Source organism: Trichomycterus rosablanca, chromosome 11, assembly GCF_030014385.1.
Source record: "Trichomycterus rosablanca isolate fTriRos1 chromosome 11, fTriRos1.hap1, whole genome shotgun sequence".
Lineage (NCBI taxonomy): Eukaryota > Metazoa > Chordata > Actinopteri > Siluriformes > Trichomycteridae > Trichomycterus > Trichomycterus rosablanca.
In genome coordinates, this window is record NC_085998.1 from 17,529,755 (window position 1) to 17,553,175 (window position 23,421).

General features: G+C 38.9%; 1 protein-coding gene across 3 annotated transcripts; it reads left to right on the forward strand.

Annotated features, from left to right (window-relative positions):
- Positions 1 to 27: 27 nt before the first annotated feature.
- Positions 28 to 21,558, forward strand: wdr59 (WD repeat domain 59). Of its 3 annotated transcripts, XM_063005222.1 has the most exons (29): positions 50 to 81; positions 1,229 to 1,318; positions 1,487 to 1,626; positions 1,960 to 2,009; positions 2,158 to 2,293; positions 3,558 to 3,643; positions 4,163 to 4,243; positions 4,330 to 4,367; positions 5,309 to 5,397; positions 5,877 to 5,993; positions 6,075 to 6,152; positions 6,294 to 6,450; positions 6,531 to 6,610; positions 7,077 to 7,200; positions 7,964 to 8,070; positions 9,012 to 9,176; positions 9,535 to 9,630; positions 9,734 to 9,878; positions 10,700 to 10,769; positions 10,857 to 11,010; positions 11,403 to 11,456; positions 12,437 to 12,570; positions 12,731 to 12,812; positions 14,538 to 14,650; positions 14,958 to 15,096; positions 15,464 to 15,542; positions 17,162 to 17,285; positions 18,856 to 18,998; positions 20,803 to 21,558. In XM_063005222.1, the coding sequence occupies exons 4-29, from the start codon at positions 1,969 to 1,971 to the stop codon at positions 21,036 to 21,038; spliced, it is 2,868 nt and encodes a 955-aa protein (XP_062861292.1). In that variant the 5' UTR covers positions 50 to 81; positions 1,229 to 1,318; positions 1,487 to 1,626; positions 1,960 to 1,968; the 3' UTR covers positions 21,039 to 21,558. The 3 variants fall into 3 exon arrangements, with proteins under 3 accessions (XP_062861290.1, XP_062861291.1, XP_062861292.1); XM_063005220.1 differs by lacking the exons at positions 1,229 to 1,318; positions 1,487 to 1,626 and having other exon boundaries at positions 28 to 81; XM_063005221.1 differs by lacking the exons at positions 1,229 to 1,318; positions 1,487 to 1,626; positions 11,403 to 11,456 and having other exon boundaries at positions 28 to 81.
- Positions 21,559 to 23,421: the final 1,863 nt, after the last annotated feature.

Here is a 23,421-nt window from a genome sequence, read left to right on the forward strand (position 1 = left end):
ATGTGTTGATGTTGTGGAAAAGAAACCATGGCGGCTCGCTGGAGCAGCGGGAATGTGGTGGTGGAGTTCAGAGACGCTCAGGTACTCACTTAAAACATACAGGAACGAGTTAACACATTTAATAACACTTTATTTACACAAAACACTGAAGCTTAACGGTTATTGTGTACTGTCAGGCTCTGTAGTTCTTAGTAGTACGCGTTACAGTTTATTCATTTATTACCACAGTGAGCAGGTTACACTCAGTGACACTGAGCAGTTTATTGGTTTATGTTGTTGTACTGACCAACAGAGAATGCTTTTAAAATATTCAGCCTTCCTCACCTTAAAAGGTATTATGCTGATGTATTATGTGTATTATGTATTATGTGTATTATGTATTATGTGTATTATGTATTATGTGTATCAGGTATTATGTGTACACAGTTGAATGAAAATATACAACATGAAGTCTCAGTAAACAGAGAAAGAATATTTATTCATGCATACAAGCAAAGTTGAGAACATCAATATTATTCAACCTCCAGTCTCAGTACTTGGTGGAACATCATTTTGCCTTCACAGCTACTAACAAGCGTTTTCAATAAGTGCTAACAAGCTTCAGAAACCTCTGTTGTGGAATCTTGGGGTCCTTTCTGTATGGAGTTTGCATGTTCTCCCCGTGTCTGTGTGGGTTTCCTCCGGGTGCTCCGGTTTCCTCCCACAGTCCAAAGACATGCAAGTGAGGTGAATTGGAGACACTAAATTGTCCATGACTGTGTTTGACATTAAACTTGTGAACTGATGAATCTTGTGTAATGAGTAACTACCGTCATGATTGTAACCAAAGTGTGTAAAACATGATATTAAAATCCTAATAATTAAATGAATAAATTGTGGATCCTTATATATCTTGTTCGTGACCTTGTAGGACAGTGGAAGTTTCCACCATTAACAGAGATTTCTCAGCTAGAACATAGGAACTGGGTTTTGGATGTAATACAATAGACAAACTTTTTTATCACGTACACCACGTACACATCCAGTAACATTCTGTTGTAGCAGTATTCTTGAAATATTGGAACATGACTACTGGCCCCTAATTATGCCCTAAGCATATATCTACATTTATTACATCTAAGTAGCAATTGTTTATGCATTAATACTTCTAGTGTAAATCAACATTTTATCTCAATTTAACAATACAAAAATAAACTATTTATAAAATCTTTCATTACTTGTCTTTTAGTACATCTGATCAGTTGGAAGTGTTGGCTCTCTGTAAAATACCGGACTACTAATTTGAAAAGATGTTAATTGAACCCCAACCACCTTTAAGGTACCACTGTTTGGACCCTGACCAAGGCCCTTAACCCTCAATTGCTAAATGCCATGCACTGAAATGATGACAAATAATTTATTCCAAACATACTATACAAAAACCTGATCACTTTCAGATGGTATTTTCATGATGGTAACCTATGTATGCTTTGCTCAAACTTTTCAGGTCAGAGTCTCAGTCAGAGAGGTTTTATTGTCATTTCAGCTACATAAAAGTACATATTGAAACGAAACAGCGTTCCTCTAGGATCATGGTGTAACACGGTACAAAAAGTGCAAGACAAAACAGTGTAAATACAAAACAGTGTAAGTACAAAACAGTGTAAGTACAAAACAGTGTAAGTACAAAACAGTGTAAGTACAAAACAGTGTAAGTACAACAATAAATACAAAAAATCCTATAATAAATAACTACAAAAGATATTCCTAATTATCCCTAATCTAAACAAGTAATTAGAAGACAGGACTAAAGACAAGTGTTAGTACATGATGGTGAATAGATGGTACAATGGTTCATGAGGTAGTGACATGTTGTACATTAGCAGCGTAAGATTAACAATGGCGGTAAGGTGCCTAAAAAGTAAATAAGGTGCAAATAAATAAGGTTATGGTTAAGTCTAATTTTGGGTTTGTTTTTAGGCTACTGCAATGTCAGTAGACTGTCTCGGGCACCATGCTGTACTTTCTGGGTATGTACCATCTTACCTAATGCCTCATTAGCATGTCAGAATGTCTCTGAAATATCTTTTAGTAGGTGTGAAATGCATAGACTGTCCACAAGTGTCCTCCCTTCATCTTTCTGATCTGCTTTTACACTTCTGTGTACACTTATTTTAGGAGACGATTCTTATACGTCGTGAACCTGGATGCTCCCACCGAGGCTCCTCGAAAAATAGGCCGTCATAGCAAGTGGGACGTTGGCACGGTGCAGTGGAATCCTCACAAAACAGAAGCCCACGTATTTGCTGCGTCAGTAAGTGCTAAAATCATGTTTAGTAGCTTAAAGTACCAGTTGCGATTTCCGGAGACAGATAAGCAAGCTTTTAAAACTGTGGGGGTATAGAAAGAACAACACAGCTGTTGAAGTGTGGCAAGAAAACTCTTGCTCAACATTTTAGTGACCTCTGAGTGAGATCCCACTGCTTCAAGGCTGCTCTTCTAATAATGCTGTTAGAAACTTCACAGTAGACAGTAGGGGGTGTTTGGGGCTTAAGTTTCCACAATATTGTTAAATGGTATTACTGTAATGAGCAATCATCTATAATTACCTGAGCAAGTGGTAAAAAAGGGAAAATGTGTGTCCCCCCAATTCCAAAAAATTAGGACAGTAAGTAAATGCAAAAAAAAAAAAACAGGACGTAGTGATTTGTAATCTATCTCTTACATGTGTAAAAGAGCATGAAAAGAGATTTAATGTTTTACCATATTAACTTGATTGATTTTTGTAAATATTTGCCTGTAGCTGATTTGATTCAAAACCTGTGTATAAACTGCAAGGCCAAAACACAATATTAAAAATGCCTGTGACATTTAATATGTCAGAAGGCACAACAACATCCAGTGTCTGTTGTGGTATAGGGTGTGTTTGCACCAATGGTGTGGCTAACCTGCACAGTTGTGTTAATGCTGAGGAGATACATATGCTTTTTGGAGCAGCATATGTTTCAGTATGACAGTGCCATGTTCTAACAGCATGGCTTCAGAGTTAGAGAGTGCAGGTTCTAGATTGTCCTGCCTGCAGATTAGACCCTTCTCCCTTTAAAGACATGGGGTGCATTGTGAATCATGAATCTGACAATGCAGATCTCTGACTGTCGAACAAAAAGTGTTAGGTAAAGTGTTTTAAGCAAGTATTAACCTTTGGTGTTTTTTTTTTTGTCAAATGATTACATTCAACTGTTCTAAATGTTTTTGAAACGTTTTGTAGCCATCAATTGTAAAATGAGTTACTATGTGCAAAATCCATAATGTTAATTAGTTAAAACACGTTATATGATTTGTTTGTAATCGTAGTTACAGTTTTAAGGAATACAATTTAAAAGATTTGCTAATTATTCCAATTCATGGTCATTTATGGTTACTTTTCCTATGGTCAGGGTTTTTAAAAATTGTGTTTAATATCATATTGTGTAGCTTACAAATGTATGGAAAACTTTTGACTTCAACTGTATGTATACTTGTGGTAAATGGTTGATTATATTTTGATATATGGGCTAATATCGTACCTGTTTGTGTAGAGTAATCAGCGGGTTGACCTGTACGTTTGGCGTGATGGGTCTGGAGAAACCCACACCTCCCTGCAAGGCCACACAAGAGTTATAAGGTACTTAACTTAACTTAAAATACAGTAACAATAAAACACATTTTGCAGAACATATGAAGTTATTTGTTTAATAAAATGTTCATTTGAAGCTATATCTTATTGGGTGTTGGGTTTAAGTTAGGGCTTTGACTATTTTTGTTTATTAAGTGCCATCAAGTCAATTCCAGATTATTTCTCCCAAATATCCTGTTTCCTGTTTGGGTCTTCAGGCTTTATTCATTTATCACTTGGGTGTCTACATACAGACATGATTGACTCTGAAACTAATTTATCACTTAGATGTAAATATTACTGTTTATTATACAAAATAATTGGTTATCCAAACAGGAAAATGGTTCAAATCCAAACCATTCCTTTGCTGATGTCACTCAGCTCATCCTGTCATTACTTCCTTTAGACACCCAAGTCTTATGTCTGGATGTCAGTATGTCTGCCAGATACATTATAAATACATAATTAGAATAAAAAAAAAGACTTTTTAGTGTTTTTAACTCTGACTTTTCCCCCCCAACATTTCAGCGATTTGGATTGGTCCTGGTTTGAACCAGAATTTTTAGTCACAAGTTCAGTGGACACATATATTTACATATGGGACACAAGGTAAGAATGCAACCAATATAGCTAACTTTTATGTTGTCTGTCTTATTCTCTTTAACATTTCTTTCCTGTCTTCAATGGTTTCACAGAGACACTCGTAAACCCACAGGGGCCCTGTCTGCAGTGGGTAAGTTTGCAACAATTTCCTCCTCTCTTTGCTCTCAGTTGTATATACACAGTCAGCCCTCTGTCTTCTCTGCAGGTTCCACATTCGTGGTTTAAAAAAAAAAAAAAAAACTAATCCAAAAAGTTCCAATAAGTCTGCCAACGTAAATGATCCTTCTGCCGTTCTGTTAGCTTGATGAAACTGTAGGTGCCATGCAGCAAGTGGCTCAGTGCATAGCACTGTCACTTTACAGCAAGAAGGTCCTGGGGTTAATTCCCAGGGGGAGCGGTCTGGTTCCTTTCTATGTGGAGTTTGTATGTTTTCCCTGTGTCTGTGTGGGTTTCCTGCAGGAGCTCATGTTTCCTCCTGCAGTCCAGAGACACGCAGGTGAGGTTAATTGGAGATGCAAAATTAGACCATGACTGTGTTTGACATTAAAGATGTAAACTGATGAATCTTGTGTAACCAGTAATGACCTGTCCTGTCATAAATGTAACCAAAGTGTGTAAAATGTGACATTAAAAATTAATAAATAAATAAATAAATAAGAAATTATTTAAATGTTGGTATCTGCAGGAATTGGTTCTAGGATGGAGGGCTGACTGTACTCAATTTTCTCTTTTACTCTGGCCTCCTCTGCATGTTGCTTAACATCTGGGAGTTGGCCACGGAAGACCACAGGCTAGCACTCGCCACCACTGACATGTAAAGCCACTGGCCACATCATTACTTTGGCCATCGTTGGATTCTTACAATGAGTCATCAGGCATTGTACCTCAGAATGTACAAAGGACTGTACTACTTCCCCCTCATTCTTTCCTGCTCATGTTGGAACATCGACCATGGTGCAGCTGCAAGGAACCGACACCACATCTGACCTTCTTGTGCACTGACTGAGCGCCACACCAAGATGAACAAAAGTTCATTTTTCATCCTCCTCTGTATTTGTTTTTATGGTGCAGCGGGAGCCTCTCAGGTGAAGTGGAACAAAAGGAACCCGCACTGCCTGGCTTCCAGTCATGATGGAGATGTCAGAATCTGGGACAAAAGGGTGAGTATGGTGCAGTGATTGGTAGATATTGACATGTTTATGGCAAAACGTATTGCATCACACCCATGCCATATTTAAAAATGAGGGGCAGAATAGATATTCTGGAATAAAGAGCTGGAAAAGTAATATTAATAAAAATGATATTCCTGTAGTACACCAGCACTGGGATTCTGAACTCTCCACGTTTGAATCTCAGCTTTACTACCAGTCAGCTGAGTGCCCCCTAGCGGGCTTAATTGGCAGTTCTAGTCAAAATTGGCGACTAGTATAGAAGTGGAGAAACGCAGAGATGTCCCTTCATGTCTGAAACTGGCCTCAGGCGCAAATCCACAAGTTTGGGTGATCAAGAAGGGGTTGTGGACTGCATGTGCATTGGAGGTAGCATGTGTCAGGCAAATAAACGGCCTAACTACAGCTCTAAATTGTCGTCACACTGTCTTTTTTTATTTGTTTATCAGTGGTTCTATTTTATATTTCAGAAACCTAACACCGCAGTTGAATATGTAGCTGCTCACTTATCCAAGATTCACGGTTTAGACTGGCACCCTGATAATGAGTATATACTTGCAACCTCCAGCCAGGACAACTCAGTCAGGGTAAATTGTAATTAAAATCTCATTAATGTTATGTGATACATTAAAGTTATGTAATACATAGTTTTGCGTTGATCTGTGCAGTTCTGGGACTACAGACAACCTCGGAAGTACCTCAATATCTTGTCTTGCCAAGTGCCTGTTTGGAAGGCGAGATACACGGTATGTTAATCTGTCTTCTCTCATGCAAGTAGACTTTGTGTGTACTCGCGGGTGGAAGTGCATGGCTCTCTGTACACGATACTGCGCCTCTGTGTGACACTCTACGGTTCTAAAACTGACTTCACTGTGCTTAATCATCAGCCTTTTTCAAATGGACTGGTAACCATCATGGTGCCACAGCTCAGAAGAGAGAACAGCCTCCTGCTGTGGAGCACACTGGACCTCAACAGTCCTGTTCATGCCTTTGTGGGACATGATGACGTGGTGCTAGAGTTTCAGTGGAGACCTCAGAAAGAAGGTAAGCCAGTTCTCTTGAACCTAAATGCTAATGTTTTAGCTCTCAGCAAACAAGCAAAAAACTTTTCTTATTATTTTTAGGTTCCAAAGACTGCCAGCTGGTGACCTGGTCCAGAGATCAGACTTTGAGAATATGGAGGGTGGATCCTCAGTTACAGAAGGTAAGAACTATTGGATGATGATGATGTATGGTTTTTTGGAAAATCTTGAACACCCCAGTCTAATTCCATGTGAAAATAATTTGAAACATCATTGACAGAAACCACCTGAGCACCGTGCATAGTGCTTTATGTCACATTCATTGTGCCATTTTTTTTTTACCATTCTACAGTTTCTAAGAAAAAACTCTTTGTTTATGCTTAATAATATTCAAAGGACAGTGGTAGCTTAGTGGTGAGGGTACTGGCCTGGTAATCTGAAGATTGCAAGTTTTAGCCCGACCACTGCCACATATCACCTGAATACATACCTGTGTGTGGGCACCCGGCTGGTTTATAGCACAGATGAGATTCAGACTAGCGCATCCAAGCGTCCAAAAACTTTTTATGTACATTTACTTTTGATGCATGTAATATTTACATTTAAAATCACAGTTAAATACTTCTTTTTGTCGGTTCTGTGTTGTAGCTTTGTGCCAACGACATTGTGGAGGAGCTGATAGATGGCCTGACTCTCACAACAGAGTCAGAAAATACACTCCGCTCTCAGGAACCACCGCTTAGCCCCAGCCTAACTGTACACAACTTAGAAGGTGAGACTGTAGACAATATAATAAACGTATTTAATTTTTGGAATTAAAAGCGGAACTCGTGTATACAAACCCAATGTCCCAAAAAGTTTGGACATTTTGTGAAACTCAATAAAAAGAAGAATCTTTGATTTGTTAAATTTTCCTGAATCTTTATTTAACTGACAAAAGTAAAAAGAAAAGATTTCCAATGTTTTAACTGATCAACTTCATTGTAGTTTGTAAAAAGAAAGGATCAGACTTAAGCATAAGCAGTGATGGGTTGTGGCTCACCACTTTGTGTCAAACTTGCCAAACTTTGTCTCACACTTTTTTGAGAGAATTGCCAATCCATACAAAAAGAACATTTATCAATTCAAGACAGCAACCACAGACTGTTGAGCAGCTAAAGTCTCTTATGAAGAAAGAATGGAAAAATACACTTGCAAAGCCACAACAATTAGTTTCCTCAGTTCCCAAGCCATTAAAAAATTCTCATTAATAGAAAAGGTGATCGAACACAGGGACACATCTCTTTCCCAACTTTTTTGGAGTGTTTTGCAGGCGTCAAATTCTAAATCTGGTTCTATTTACAAAGTACAATAAATTTGATCAGTGTAAACATAGGAAATCTTATCTTTTGTACTTTTATCAGTTAAGTAAAGATTCAAGAGAATTAACAAATCACAGATTCCTCTTTTCCCAACTTTTCCGGAGTTTGAGTTTGTAGAATTTCGTATGTAGTATTATAGTATTTAACACCAAACCTTAACCTTTCTGTTTGTAGGTCAGATTAATGAATCCAGCAGTAGGCAGGACCCTGCTGGACTGGCCCAGACTTTGCAACAGGAATTCTCCTTAGTTAACCTGCAAATCCGCAACGTCAATGTAGAGGTTAGTTCATTCAGGACCCCAATTCTGGAAACCTAAAAATGAAATGCTAAAGAGTGAACAGTACATACACTGATGGGATTTAAAATGCCAGTTCAGCATCCATTATATGGCCAAAAGTATTTGGACACTTGACCATGAGCTTGTTGGACATTGCATTAAAAAAGGTATTAAAATAAAGTGACCTCTATGTGATCTTTCCAGCTATAACAGCCACTCTTCAGAGAAGGCTTCTTACAAAACTTTAAAGTACGTCTGTTGACAATTGTGCACATTTAGTCAAAAGAGCACTTTTATGGCTGGGCACGTTGTAGTCAGAAAGCCTCAGTTGATATTCCAGTGCATCCCAAAGCTCCTTTGTGGGGCTGAGGTCAGGGGTCTGTTCAGGCCACTGGAGTTTCTTTAAACCAAGCTTTCCTTCATGTCTTTGTGCACAAGGGCACAGATGTCTTGGAACAGGAAAGAGCCTTCTCTGAACTCTTGCTCTACTCCTCAATTGCAGTTATTATAGCTCTTTTGGAAAGACTTTTTACAGGTGTTTTGGTCTGTCAGTCCTGGATGCTGTAAAGTTGCTTTGAAATAATGTATACTGTGAAAAAAGCGCTATACAAATAAATTGACTTGACTTAAACCACTACACTTTATATATGGGTTGCTCCAGCCACATGTTCATTTGTTCCTAATAACCGTAAATTGTCACTGAAATAACTGATAGGTTCTTATGTAAGTACAGTGTCAAACTAACATTTTACGCAAGGTTAGCTTCAAATTTAAGAACTCTGACCACAGACTTGCTGCTTTTATGACTGTCCAATTACTTCCACAGTGAGTTTATTTAATCATATACCTTCATCATATTGCTCAAGATAAGTGGTTGCAGTAAAATGACACAAAGCTCATGTAGTAAAAGTTCTGGCAAATCACTGTTTTTGTTCCTTTTTTAGATGGATGCTTTGAGTCATACGTGCTTCGTCTCTGCCCACTGTGGGACAAATCAGGTCAGGCTGGTGGTGAAGTTTCCCATGCAGTACCCAAATAACGCAGCACCGTCTTTCCAGTTTGTTCCTCCAACAACCATCTCATCATCCATGAGAACAAAAATACAGAAGGTACAGAGTAGAATGTTCTTCCTCTGACTACATATTACAATATAAAGGAAACAAGCCACCCATTGTTAACAGTACATGCATTTATTACAGAAAAGCAGAAAAGGGACACACTTTGTACAATACAATGATGGTTTCTGCAACTGTTCCTTCTTTGCACCTTTGTCCAAAATTAACATTATGAATTTGTATTTAATATGGGGCTCAGTCTCGCATATGGAGAGTCCACGCACTGATCTCCATTATCAGTTTAAGTTTTAAAGAATCAGTTGAATTCTGTGGTGCCTCTGATAAACACCAATGCACTCTCAGTATAGTGAATGTGTTTTATATTTGATTATGTTCTGTTTTTGTCCCCAAGATCTTGACCGATACATCACTTCAGAAAGTAAAGAGAAACCAGAACTGCCTGGAGCCCTGTGTGAGACAGCTGGTGTCCTGTCTGGAATCAGATATGGTTAAGTGTCACTACAGCAGACGTCTTAGAACATTATTTATCTGTACATCTGCAGATATCAGACTTTGTTTTTAATTTCCCAATCTCTTTCTGTTCACTGTAGGATGATGGTGCTAATCCCCATGTGTTCAGTAACTCAGTGAGCCCGGCCCTTCCTGCCTTTCCCCGTGTCACTAACACTTATGGCTCTTACCAGGATGCCAACATCCCCTTCCCACGGACTTCAGGTGCACGCTTCTGTGGCACAGGTGAGCTGCTTAATGAAGGCTCTTTTTATTTCATTTCATTTTAATGTTTTATCACTGCTTAATCCTGGTCAGGGTTGCAGTGGGTCAGTTTTTCCTGGAATCACTGGGTTCCTCATGGCTACTGCAAATGCGACCACTGCTGGCTGGTCTACACATTTGCACAGGTAGTGGGCAATTAATGAAGGGTATAGCATGTCGCTACGTGTGCGACTCTGCTTAAAAAAGGGGCAGCCGGTGACTTCATCCGTGTCTAAGGGGGCACATGATATTCTGCTGTACTCCTCTGGCATAGTGGGCATGGTGCAAGAGGCAGAGAAATTGCAAACAGGGACTGGAGACGAATAGATCAGGAAAAAAGGGGAAAATGCTGAGGAAGACAGTAAACTCTTGATTGCATCCCAAGCCGCATCCTTTGTGCTACAGAGTAATTGGAGGTATAATTTAGTACAGTGGTGAACAAATTGGGACACAACCCACGTTACCTGATGTTGTAAGATTGATCTGCCTTTTAAATTCAAAATAAGGTCTGATCTCACCCAGCTTTAAGCCAACAAGTGTTTTGTGAGGTAGTGGTGTTGCGTTATTTACCACTTCGCCATGATCAAAATATAATAATATAACAACTATGACTAAACAGAAAATAAACTACATTTATTACATCCCTGTGTTGGAACATTTAGTAAAATTTAATAACGGTAAGAATCTATGATTTATTATTTCTTGTGAACCTTTATTTAACTGATAAAAGTATTAAGAAATAACTTTTAGTAACTTTTAAGATAGTTTGGTCATTATAATGAAATGATATGTATTTCATGCAGGCTCTCTGGTATATTTTACCCGACCCATGTCTATGCATCGCACAGTCCCTGCTACTGAACCGACTCCTAGGTACATTTTTCAGCCTTTATGTTCCTTGTTTGGTCATTTAAATTTTTTGAAGACTTCCAAAAGAAAATATGCTTTGTTTTTCTCCAGGTCGCTCTCAGCATTGTCTGCATATCACAGTGGCCTTTTGACACCTATGAAAATGCGCACCGAGTCTCAGTCTACCCTCAGGCTGTATAGTGGCAGTCCAACACGCACAGATAAAGAACAAGTGTCCATTTCCTCCTTCTACTACAAGGAACGGGTAAGACTGGCATCATGGGTACCTTTCCTGAAAAAAGGTGACAAACGTTTTCTAGCAAACTCATAATTCTGTTAAATGTCTGCCTGGTTTGGAATATTTGACTTCATGTGATAACAAGAATACCTGGCAACCAAACATCTGGTAAACACCAAGGACAAACAGATAAGCTATTTAGCAATACTTTTTAGTAGTAAATACCACAATGATTTTTTCAATTATATTTTTTCCATCTATTTTCTATCGTTTTTGGTTTGCTCTAGCATTCTTGTGTTTTGTGTTCATCCCAACATTTTCCGTGCTGTTTTCTCATAGTCTTTACCCTTTTGTGTTTTGGTGGCATGCCTCTCCTCATGTATGTTCCTGTGGTGTGTTTTATCCCAAACACCAATCAGAAGCCTGTGGTTGCACTTCGCCGTTGGTCCGTGCAGACTATTTATGACTTTCCGGTACTGATCTCCCTCCACTCCTAACCTAATTTCTCCCTTAATTCATCTCTCCAAATCAGCGAGAACCTGCATACTTATCAAGGACTTAATCTTGTTTCTTTCATGTTTACTCATTGGACTGGTATCATTTGCTGGTAAATTGGTTGTTAATTTAGCAGGTTTTTCTAATCACAATAATTGCTGTAATTTATTATCATCTTAATATCTCATCCTGTTTCATACATGCACCTCTCCCCAGGAAATTACCAGAAAGGGCAAAGGTCAACGACCAGCAGGAACTCTGACCTGAACTAGACCAAGGATTCATTCTTTATGGCCGAGACATGCACACTGTAGTGTATGCATTTGTGAAGTGAAAGTGGCTGATAATAACATGGCATTAAAGTGCACAGTCGTCACTTCAATAGTCTAGCCAGCCCACCACCAGGATCCGGGTTTGATTTCTGCTGAGCCACCGGCCTGGTCGGGTGCTCTACAGATACAATTTGCCATTTCTGAGGAAGGAATGGTGTGCATTAATTGGCCCTAGATGTGAGTGAGTAAATAAATAGGTAAGTGTGTTGCCATGTGACACACTCAGGTTTGAGGATTGGGAGTCACCTCCATATCGATATAACAGTAACACAAGTGGTGGAAAAATACAGAAAGCATAGTGTGATCCTTCATGCCTGTTTTAAAGAGTTTCAACAGGTATGAAGGGTCATGGTGTGCACAATTGCCATGGCAATTGTGTCTAAGGGCACCATAATGTGATGGTGCTGCTGCTTTCGCTATAAATCAAATATTAAGCAAAATGAAATGGATAAATCATGAATTATGCAAAATAACACAAAATCCTCAAAGACTAATTCAACTAACACTAATATACTAATGCACTAACACTAATATTAGAACTCATTTTAAAGTAAGAGTTCATCAGGGTCAGTATCGGTCAGTTAGTGATTTATTGGTTTGTATTTTTTCTCTCATATGCGCCTCAGAAATCACGACGTTGGAAAGGAAAGCGTGAGGGAACAGACTACAGCAACAGACCTATGAAACTGGCTGGCAAAGTAATCATTCAGGACATCTCCTGTCTACTTCCTATTCATAAAACCCTCGGGGAGACCTATGTGTAAGTCTGGGACTGTCCAAACACAACTTTCTTTTGATAACAAATAGAAAATTCTTGTTGCAGTTGTCCTAGTTGTATTTGTTTGTTCTTTAGTTTTGAATGTTTTTCTTCTTTTTATTTATTTTTATTTGTTATTTTTTATTTTTTTACATTATTTTAGACTAAATGTGAATGATATACAGGACACATGCCAAAAGAATGCAGCTGCTGCTCTGGCAGTAGGACGGAGAGATTTAGCCAAGGTCAGTAACAAGCCTTACATCCTTAAACTGCATGTTTTCTAAGTATTAGTCAATTTTGTGTACACAAAAATGGAATAAGGGAATTGGCTGGGAAGTCTTAAGTTTGAGTGTCAACTGCGCCACAGGCCTAATCAGATGCTCAAAAGATGTAATTGTCTCTGGGTTACTGCATATTTTTACCCCAGTAAAATTGAAAGTCTTATTTTCAGAATTTGACACAAAATTGAGGGTTCTTCAAAAAGTTTCTGCACTTTTTAAAAACTCTATTTATTAAGAATTTCAAAAACAAATTAAATCACTTTTCTACATAGTCACCTTCCGCTGCATTTTTCCCAGCATTGTACCAACTTTTTAATGCCATTAGCAAAAAAGTGTTTTTGGTTGAGCGAGTAGCGCTGCTTTCACATCATCATCACATGAAAATACTATAAGCTCTCTCAGTCTCTCAGACACGACCAATTACTACTCCTCCCACCCTCACCGTTTCCAACCAAAATATAAAAGTGATCTCTCGTATATTTGACTGTAATAGATTGGTGTTCTGGTCTGGGTTTTCCTGCCTTGCATTTGCTGTTTACAGGTGAAACCGGACGCAACTTTGACCAGGATAAACTATATATATTTGAATAAATTATATTATAAATTGTAGTTATTGTAATATTTTGTTTCTAAGTACAATTGGGGGGGTTCAAAAGTGGGAATCCACTGGTGAAACTGCACCAACCTCCAAAAGTGCTGTAAGTGCAAAATTAGTTTTCCAGCAAGAGACTCGAATAGAATGGGGAGTCTGTCCCATGATGAACCATAATGAAGAGAACATCCACAATGTCTATCTTATAAGGAGTTCTAAGAGGTGGATCAAGATGAGCCAGACTTGTGGCTTGAAGAGTATGAAGTATGGAACAGGATTTCTTTGCAGTGCTTTGCAGTAGATCCAGACTGGTCCTTGTTTTAGCTTTGTAGGCCAGCGTTACTGTTTGAAATTAGACAGGAAGCCAGTAAAAGAGTGTGACAGTGGGCTGACATGGCAGTGTTTTTTTGGGTAGATTTGAAAAGCAAAGACAGTTAGTTCGATGTGTTTGTTTGTTTATTAGGATTTTAACGTCATGTTTTACACTTTGGTTACATTCATGACAGGAACGGTAGTTACTGGTTACACAAGGTTTATCAGTTCACAAGGTTATATCAAACACAGTCTTGGACAATTTAGTGTCTCCAATTCACCTCACTTGCATGTCTTTAGACTGTGGGAGGACACCGGAGCACCCGGAGGAAACCCAGCCGGACACGGGGAGAACATGCAAACTCCACACAGAAAGGACCCGGACCGCCCCACCTGGGGATCGAACCAAGGACCTTCTTGCTGTGAGGCGACAGTGCTACCCACTTAGCCACCGTGCCACCCCTAGTTAGTTAGATAGGTAGTTGCAGAGCTCTGATGGTGGACATGGTAAGACCTGCCTGGGGGAGTTTTAGTAGTCCAGTAGTTCAAGATGACCATGTACAGTCTTGTAGTTTCTCCACATCACAATCATTTTGGGACACAAGAATAATTGCACATCATTTCGCGATAGATTTGATTTTATACCTCTGTTAGCAATGGTTAGTAATTGTATCCTTACAAACTACACCTATATGCTAGGTGTACCTGGTAAATGCCCAATGAGTGTAGGTTAAAGGTAGGTTTGCCAGTGTATTTAATACTGCTAAATGGATCTTTTGAAGGTATGGGCCCTTGCCTCTGCAGCAACCAGTAGTGATCTATGTCCTGACTCTGATCCTGATGCTGATACACCTTGGTCTATGCATCCATTTGGACGACAACTACTGGAAACTTTGTGAGTTTTTCTTTTTTCCATTTCTGTTAATCATTATTCAGTAAAGTATACTAACAAATGTCATTTTTGCTGCATGTACCTGTCCTTCATTTCCAGTTGCCTTTATTATTGTATATTGGACATTGGCTTTATCCAAATGGGTCAGTGCAAATGGGTGCAGGGCAAAGAGTGTGATTTTACACTGAGTCATAAAATATTGGTATCACCAGACCCTGTTTACTCTCAGATTGTAGCACTGGAGAATAAAAGCTTCCCAACTTTCAAGTAGCATGCAGAAGTTTAATGCTTCTACTCTTTTTGTCCACAGGCTTGAACATTATAGTCAGATGAGTGATGTGCAGACTCTGGCCATGCTGTGCAGTGTGTTCAGGGGTCAGGGGTCTCAGGACTACTACACACTGTACGGTCCACGCAGCTCAGGCTTCACCCTACACCACTCCCGCTATGTATGAACTCTCAACCATCTTTCTCTTCAACTAAACGTTTTGCTGAGGGTGTTTTTTTTACTTTAGAGCCTTACCTTAGTATCTGAAGCATCTCTATATGTTTTGCCCACTTGTGCTGAAGCAGTTACTGAAGATCGATAAATAAAGGATTATTTTGATTATTTTATCCTATTAAAATCTTTGCTGTGCATCAACTGGTGTTGATGTAAGAAAAATGTACAGCCATTGTAGTAAAAGGATGTAGAATGTAGTAAAAAATAATGTAGGTATTTTACAGAAACTAAATTGAGACAAAATTATTACATAAAACTGTACTTCAGAACTGAAAACAAAGAGTGAGTTTTGTTTTTTTTTACTTTTTTTACAGCCCAGTTACACTTCCAGCTCTCTTACGTCTGGTTCCTGCTCCAGTACCTCAGACTCCATTACAGCCACATGGAACACAGGTAGGCATAAACATTCTCTACTGCCACTGATCAGCTTACCCTGTTTTAACTGGAGTTCTGTGTAATATTAGGAATCAGCACTTTATTTGTCCACATGTGAACCACTAATTTTAAAGTTCTAATAAAAAATAAAATTATTTCAAATGGCTAGATCACCTTGAACGAAATATTCAGATTATTTACAGTATGCAACCTAAAGTATGTAAACACACCTACTAATTATTGTAATAAGGTGTTTTAGCCACAGATGTGATTCTATTGTTCTAGCAGTAGTTTGGGGAAGGCCATTTGCTATTCCAGAATGACTGTGCTCCTGTGCACAATGTGAGGTCTGCAAAGACATAGTTTGATGAATTTGATTAGGAGGACATCCAGTGGCCTGTACACAGCCCTGCCCACAATCTCTTTAAACACCTTCATTGAGGATTTATTAGAATGTTGACATGAGCCAGGCGTTCTCCAAATTTGTCCAACAGTACTTGCCCTCACCAGTTTCTTTTGTGGCTCAATAGGCATGAATTCTCACAGACACAATCCAATTTCTTGTGGAAAGCCTTCAGCAAGAGGCTACTGTAGCTGCACAAAGAAAGAAGGGGAGACTCGTTACTATTGCCTATGGCTTTGAAACAACCAACTCATAGTCAGGTGTTCACATATTTTGGACCATATGGTGAAGCTTATTTTTGAGGGCAATTAATCAACAGTGCAGGCGTAACATTTTCCCAGTTAAAAAAAATGAAAGCTTTGAGGAAAAAAAACTAATCATGGATGTATGTAGAACATTTATCTAGTGTGACACGATTTTAAGACACATCTGCAAGGGCTGCCATGCTCAGCTATGCTAATGGTAATGCACCCCCTCCCTTCCCGCCCTTTCTTTAAGATGACATTTCACAAGATTTTGTGACTTATTAGGTATAGTATTATTAACGTTGTATGCTTATGTTTGGCAGTAAGGCCTGGATTATTGTTGACATTCCAGTTCATCCCAAACCTGGTGGATGGGGTTGAGGTCAGGGCTATTTGCAGTCTAGTCGAGTAATTCCACACAAATTATTCAAACCATTTCTTTATAGATCTCACTTTTTACATGCACAGGTACATGGGTGGTACCTTGGTCTAATGCACTAGATCATTACAGTACAAGCCTTTTTAAAAGATTTGTCTATTAAAGTTTTTTGCTTGATTGTAGCTAAAATAACCTAATAGTTAGAATGGACTTTTGGGCAGGTATTTATTTGTGAATATGAAGACGATGACACTAAAAATGACTTAAAGATGCTTTTGGTTGTCTAGTAATAATAATAATACCTTTATAAAATTGTGATGAAGATACAGGATGAATCTTCACAATCTGGTTGGGTGTCCAACAGGCACAATTGGCTGTGCCTGAGGGAGGAAGGTAAAAGAAAAGAAAAAAAGGTAAAAAAAAAAAAATGGATGACTCACAGCAGTGTCCTCATACACAATGCGACTTTGTGAGATTTCATCTGTGGAAGGTGAAAAGAAATGACCGGAAGTGTGTCAACGGTAGAGGAAATTACAATTAGGAAATTTTAAAAACGACTAGGTAGGAAGAAGAAAAACTACCCATTAATCCTTAACTTTTTTTTTTTTAGCTGGACGGGATTCTGAACAAGCCCTGCCCTGGGGAGAGTCTTCTCCTGATGATGGTCGCTATGCAAACCAGCTCTACACTGATCCACGGGATCGGGAGAAAGAGCAGCACGATATGAACAAAAGGTAATCATTCAAACAAACCATACACAAACAAATATAACCTGCCAAGACATAAGCTGTTGTACCCGGTAGCAGGACATTACCAGGATGTCCTTCTAAATGTGTACATTGCAAGGAGGATCATCCTAAAGTACACTGTCAACTCTACCCCTGTTTTTTTTTTACTACACAGCTTTGTTAGTCTGGCAGTGACATCTGTACAGGCTAAAACAGACATGAAGAGAAAGAGGAAGAGTCTTGTCACTTAGAGATCATATAGCGTCGTTTATCCTGGTGCCAACAATTAATGCCAACCATACCTGCTGCATTCAACACAACATTTCAGACATTCCTCACTTAGGCATTACCATAAACATTTTGGGTGTGGTCCTAACGTTTTGGCTAACCATACAAACTGACTGTTATACTAAAATCTTGCTTGTGTCTATCTGTGAAAGTGCTAACTAGTTTACTTGCAGTAACTTATTAAACTAGCTCTGTGCTACAGTGCAGTAGCAGCTTGATACCCAAACTGTTTGACAGATCAGCAGTTTCCTGATGCTGATAAACAAGTATAAATTCACAAATATCACTTAAAACTCTACTGTGCAAAAAGGAAGCCTTAAGTTAACCATGTCCAAAAGCGGTTCTTTTGGCACTTCGAGTTCTCTGGGCTTAGAGGCATCTGGGATGAATCATTACACAGTGGAAACATGTACTGGGGTCAGACAAATCGGTATTCCAGATCTTTCCAGATCAAAGACTTGGCAAAGGTAATTTACACTGATGGCAGCATTAATGCAGAAAAGTACATTGAGATCTTAGAGCAACGTATGCTGCCTTCAAGACGACTTTTCCAGGCACGTCCATGCATTTTTCAACAAGACAATGCAAAACCACATGCTTCACACATTACAAAGGCATGGCTGTGGAAGAAGAGGGTACAGGTACTGGACTGGCCTGCCTGCATTTCTGACCTGTCCCTTATAAAGAATGTGTGGAGAAGATTGAAACAAAAATGTGACAAAAACAACAGCATACTGTTGCACATCTTAAGAGGTTTGTGTGAATAATGAAAAATAACACCTGAAACACTTCCTCGACTGGTATCCTTTGCCAAAACGTCTATAAGGTGTTATGAGAAGAATTAGCAACATTACAAAGAATAAAATGCTTTACCGTCCCAACTTTTTTTGGAATGTGTTGCAGGCCTGAAATGCAGGGATGGAGGTATATTAACAAATGAATTGAAGCTGCTCAGAAAAAAAAACATGAAATATCTTGGGGTTATATTGTCTGCAAATAAATAAAAGTCAATGTAAATGTAAGAAACACTGCATTTTATAAATTATTTGCAATTTCCATATTGTCCCTAACCCTAACTTTTTTCTGATTTAGGGTTGTACATATACAGACACAAAAACGTTTTTATATGCTGGCAGTCGTATGTACACAGGTGACTGAAAAATTACCGTGTAAAACAATGTGATAAGGACTATGATAATTTAATTTCTCTTTGTTACTCTCTTGCCAGATTGACCTGAACAAATTCTATGATTTTAATTGTCAGATTTCATGCTTACTGATTGTCTAGGTTATTGGACCCAGCGAACACACTGCAATTTGACGACTTTAAGAAATGTTATGGGGAGATCCTGCACCGATGGGGCCTGAAAGAGAAGAGGGCAGATGTGCTCAAATTTGTTTCTTGCCCTCCAGAGCCACACAAGGGTATAGGTAAGTTCACACTCCAAATTACATTATATTTTATTTTAGGCAAAGCAAACAGCACCTCTAGGTAAATCTATTGTAAGTGAAAAGCTTAGTAATAGCTGCTCAATAGCCTAAAATAACAAGAATCATCGTTTCCCTGCATACCAAAGCCACAGGTTTGCTTTGTGTCTGACTACTTAATAACTTACCAATTCTGAATCACCTCAGCTTCCTGAGTGAACTCTGCGCTCGTTCTTTCATCTACACAGCCTTGTTAGTCTGGCAGTGCCATCTGTACAGGATAAAACAGACACAAAGAGAGTGAGAAAGAAGAAGAGTCATTGAACAAGATGTTCACCTGTCTCGTCACTAGAAAGTGCAGCTGCTTGTATAGCTTTACAGTCTTTGGACACTTTTTATCCAAGTCACAATTTTTGGGATGGGGCACTGGACATAGTTTTCTCCATGCTCAGTCCTAAGGTTTAGTTTTAGATGCAGTAGGAAATATTCCTTAACTTAAAAGGTTAGCATGAAGACTCAGGAGAATGGCTAGATTCCATGTTACCCTCACACAGCCGGATCCTGACTTCAGCCCCTTTGAATTCCTATGGAATGAATTGAAACTTGGATTGTGAACCAGACCCTTATTTTTAACATGCCTGACCTCATAAATGCTTTTTTTTTTTTTAATGAATAGGCATTAACAATCCAACAATCACACTTTTATGGAAAGCCTTTCTAGGGGAGTGAAAAGGGGTGGTGTTGTTGGAGTGCCCATGGTTTTAGAATAGAATGTCCAACCAGCCCAGGGTCAGGTATCCACATACTGTTGGTCACATAATGAACCTTGGTATTGAATTTGATACAGCCTCGAAATGCTTAACAGCTTTAATTCTGAATTGCTTTAATGTGGCAAGAAATGTTCTTGTTTTTCCTATTATTTCAGTTTTTTGGCATAATCATTGTAGGGCTCCCTGTTCATCATTTACACCCCTTCATTCCTTACACAAAGGGCTTTGTGTGCAGTGTTGTATACTGTACATTGCCAAAAAGAAACTAAATGATTCAGTACTCTGCTTCTTATTTTTTAACCAGGTTGTGGTACAGAAGGTAGACATCCTGATTAATTTGGGTTTCATTTAATTCCTCCACCACCACCCCTCTCTGGAGAATCATAAATACCTTGTTAGCCATGTGTATTTACATAAAGTAAGGGCTGTCCAGCTGATTTGAATTTTTAGGAGGATATAGAGGTTTTAGCAGCTGTTGTGTCTTTGTTATGGTATTAATATAATATTTGCGGAAACGACGCCATGCCGACTTCTCCTAAGTTGAGACAAGGAAGTCAGAAATATGCTTCATTCAGTTAGTTCTTTAAATATTGGCAATTTCTTGCATTAAAAAGAAGCTTACATTAAAATGAACACAGCGATGGTAGTAGGCTAAAATGCATTTTTTATTTTCAAAAAAGCCGACAGGTAGGTATCCGTCACATCATGCACTGTGACTAACCCTATTAACGTCACACTGTATGATAACATCCATATTTAATTGAAAATGGCTGTTTTGCTCTGAGAATCCCAAATGCTTCATTTGGTATATTTACATGCAATCCATATTTCTGAGATTTGCACTTCATTTAAAACCATTTGAAATCTTCCTGGCTAATTTCCTCTCTGGCTTGCATTAGTTTATATAGAATGACCAGGTAAATGTGCATGTGTGAAAAGGCTGCTGTGGCTTTATTAACAATTCCAATTTGTTTCAATGGTAACTGGATCTTAAGACTAAACTGTGTTGTAAGATTGTTTTCCTGTGTTTTTTGCAGAGTTTGGCGTGTACTGCTGCCACTGCCGGAGTCAGGCCAGGGGTACTCAGTGTGCCGTGTGCAAGCGCTTCACCTTCCAGTGTGCCATCTGCCATGTGGCCGTTCGCGGCTCCTCCAACTTCTGCCTGAGTTGCGGGCACGGCGGGCACACCAGCCACATGATGGAGTGGTTCCGCTCTCAAGAAGTTTGCCCTACAGGCTGTGGTTGTCACTGTCTCCTACAAAGCACCTTCTGAAGCCTAGTAAATGGACTGAATGGAGGTCTCAGGGTAAACCTCAAACCTCTGGGTACTGTAACACGGCCTGGACTGTTGATTTTAACACACTATGATACAAACAGTGATTTCAGTGCTGCTATGATCGGCCATAATATTGGTCATATTGTTCACAGTATGCAAGGAACCGAATCAAACTAGGCTCACGACAGCCTCGTTCAGACATGAATGTTCATTAGTCTGTGCCATTTTTACATTGTGCAGTTTTCCTGTGTTTAGAAATGTTTTGGTTTGGTTATGCTGCAGAATGCAGAGAGATTTTTAAAGAAACTCCTATATATGGAAGATTAAATAAGCTGTTGATGTTACAATCATTCTTTTTTCTAACATGATAAGTGTTAATTCATCTGTTTTGGTCAGGCTTTTAAATTAAAAGAAGAACAGAACTGTACTCTTGAGAAAGGGAGTATTAACTATTAACCAGCATTTATAAACTTTTTGAGTTTATTTCAATAATGAAGAAATAAATTTGTTTAAATAACTGCAGAAACTTTTCACTTATGTTTGATACCATTTGCGCTTTGTTCATCTAGGGGTGGAACTGGTGCATTGTACTAAATGGAATCATTAAAGAAGGTTACATCATAATACGTGAACTGTTAAGACCTGTGTTCGAATACCAAGGGTGCTATCGGCATAATTTGGTTTTCTACAGACACACTAACATAAACAGAACAGGGTATCAGCTTACTTAGCACAAGTGGTTAAGAAATACTTATGTATTTCCTCTGGCCCTCCACAGGCCCTCTAGATAATAGTGTTTTCCTCCTTGCGTATTATGGCTCTATGTAAAACTCTGGTGAATACAGAGCACGATTTGGCGGGGTGGGGGGGCAGTTGGGTTGTTAATATTGTTTTGGAAATTTAAACTGAGCTCTGACCACAATCCTATTAAGAATGTTTGGACTCAGATCCCTAATATAAAAACCAACAAATGTGGTCGAACTCTTGCAATAGGACCAGCTGGGTGGCAAAAACAGTACAAGTAATACCTCAAAAGTAACTCGAATCAGTCTGTGCTTAGGTGGCGCAGCGGTAAAACAGGCTAGCACACCAGTGCTGACATCTCGAAATCGTGTACTGTGTACTACTAGCAGGCCAGGTGCCTATTCAGACAATGATTGGCTTATTTAAAGGGTGGGAGTGTCGGAGGGGATTTCTCATAACTGCTGCAATTTTGACCTCTGTTGGCTGATGGAAGGTGTCTGAACAGGGAACATCTATGCATGATACGAATCTCTTCAGTCAGGAGTGGAGGTCAGCAGTAGAGGAGCAGCAGCAGAGGATGTGATCAAGTAATTGGATAGGACTAGAGGAAAATTGTGAAAAATCATTAAAAAAGTAACTGAAATCATAAAATAACCCAACTGGCAAGACAATTGAAAGCTGTGATTGAAAATCGGGGTCATTTAACCAAATATTGATTTCTGAACTCTTTCTTAATTGGATTCTGCAATGGATTGGTGCCCTGACCAGGGCCTGCCTTCCTCCCAGTGTTTCCCGTTGAAACAAGACCCTCCACCATCCTGACCTGGATGAAGCAGTAGATTAAAATCCTGCCAAGAATGAACTAAAATGCTGCAGAAAATCTACTGTGACTGTTAACATGTTAGAGGAGTTCATGCTTTATTAAAGTACTAAAGTACTATGTTACTAACTTGTAGTGTCTGGATACTTTTCCCCCAAGCAGATTACCTTACACCAATTTAATATTGGTTGCTTATGAATGTCTTATAAATTCTTTTACATGGACAAAAGACACATTGTATATTTGAAGTGGAAATATGTACTGGGAGCACATTAATTAAATTAAATAGGTGTTTCTCCTGTTTTAGTTTATACATTTTTGTTCAGTTTAATTTTCTTACATGTTTTAAGAGAAAAACGCATATTTTAAAGCTCTTGAATAACCTTTTCTGCTATTAAACAAAACCAAAGCTGCTTGTCACTCTGTAAGATTAATTTTAAAGAATTTATGTCCGCCGACGTACCCTGGAATATACACGAGCAGCATCTTAATGTGAATAAATACATTTTTAAAGAGTCATGACCGCTTAATGATTTATAAACATTTGTTCATATACAGTGTAAAACTTAAGTTCCTCCGTGGGTCGCCTTATCACACGGCTGGTAGCTGAATACAAGCAGCTAGCAGAAAAGCTGCACGAATTACAAATACCTACATGGACTCTTCATAGGTGCCTTACACGCTGATCTAGAAAGAATGAACTCGCGTACCCTTTCTAGTGCACTACATATTAAGCTAGACGCCGTTTGGAACACAGTGACGATCTGGAGGCGCTTTTAAACTGGTGCGCACCCGCAGCTGCGCTTTAGCTGTAGC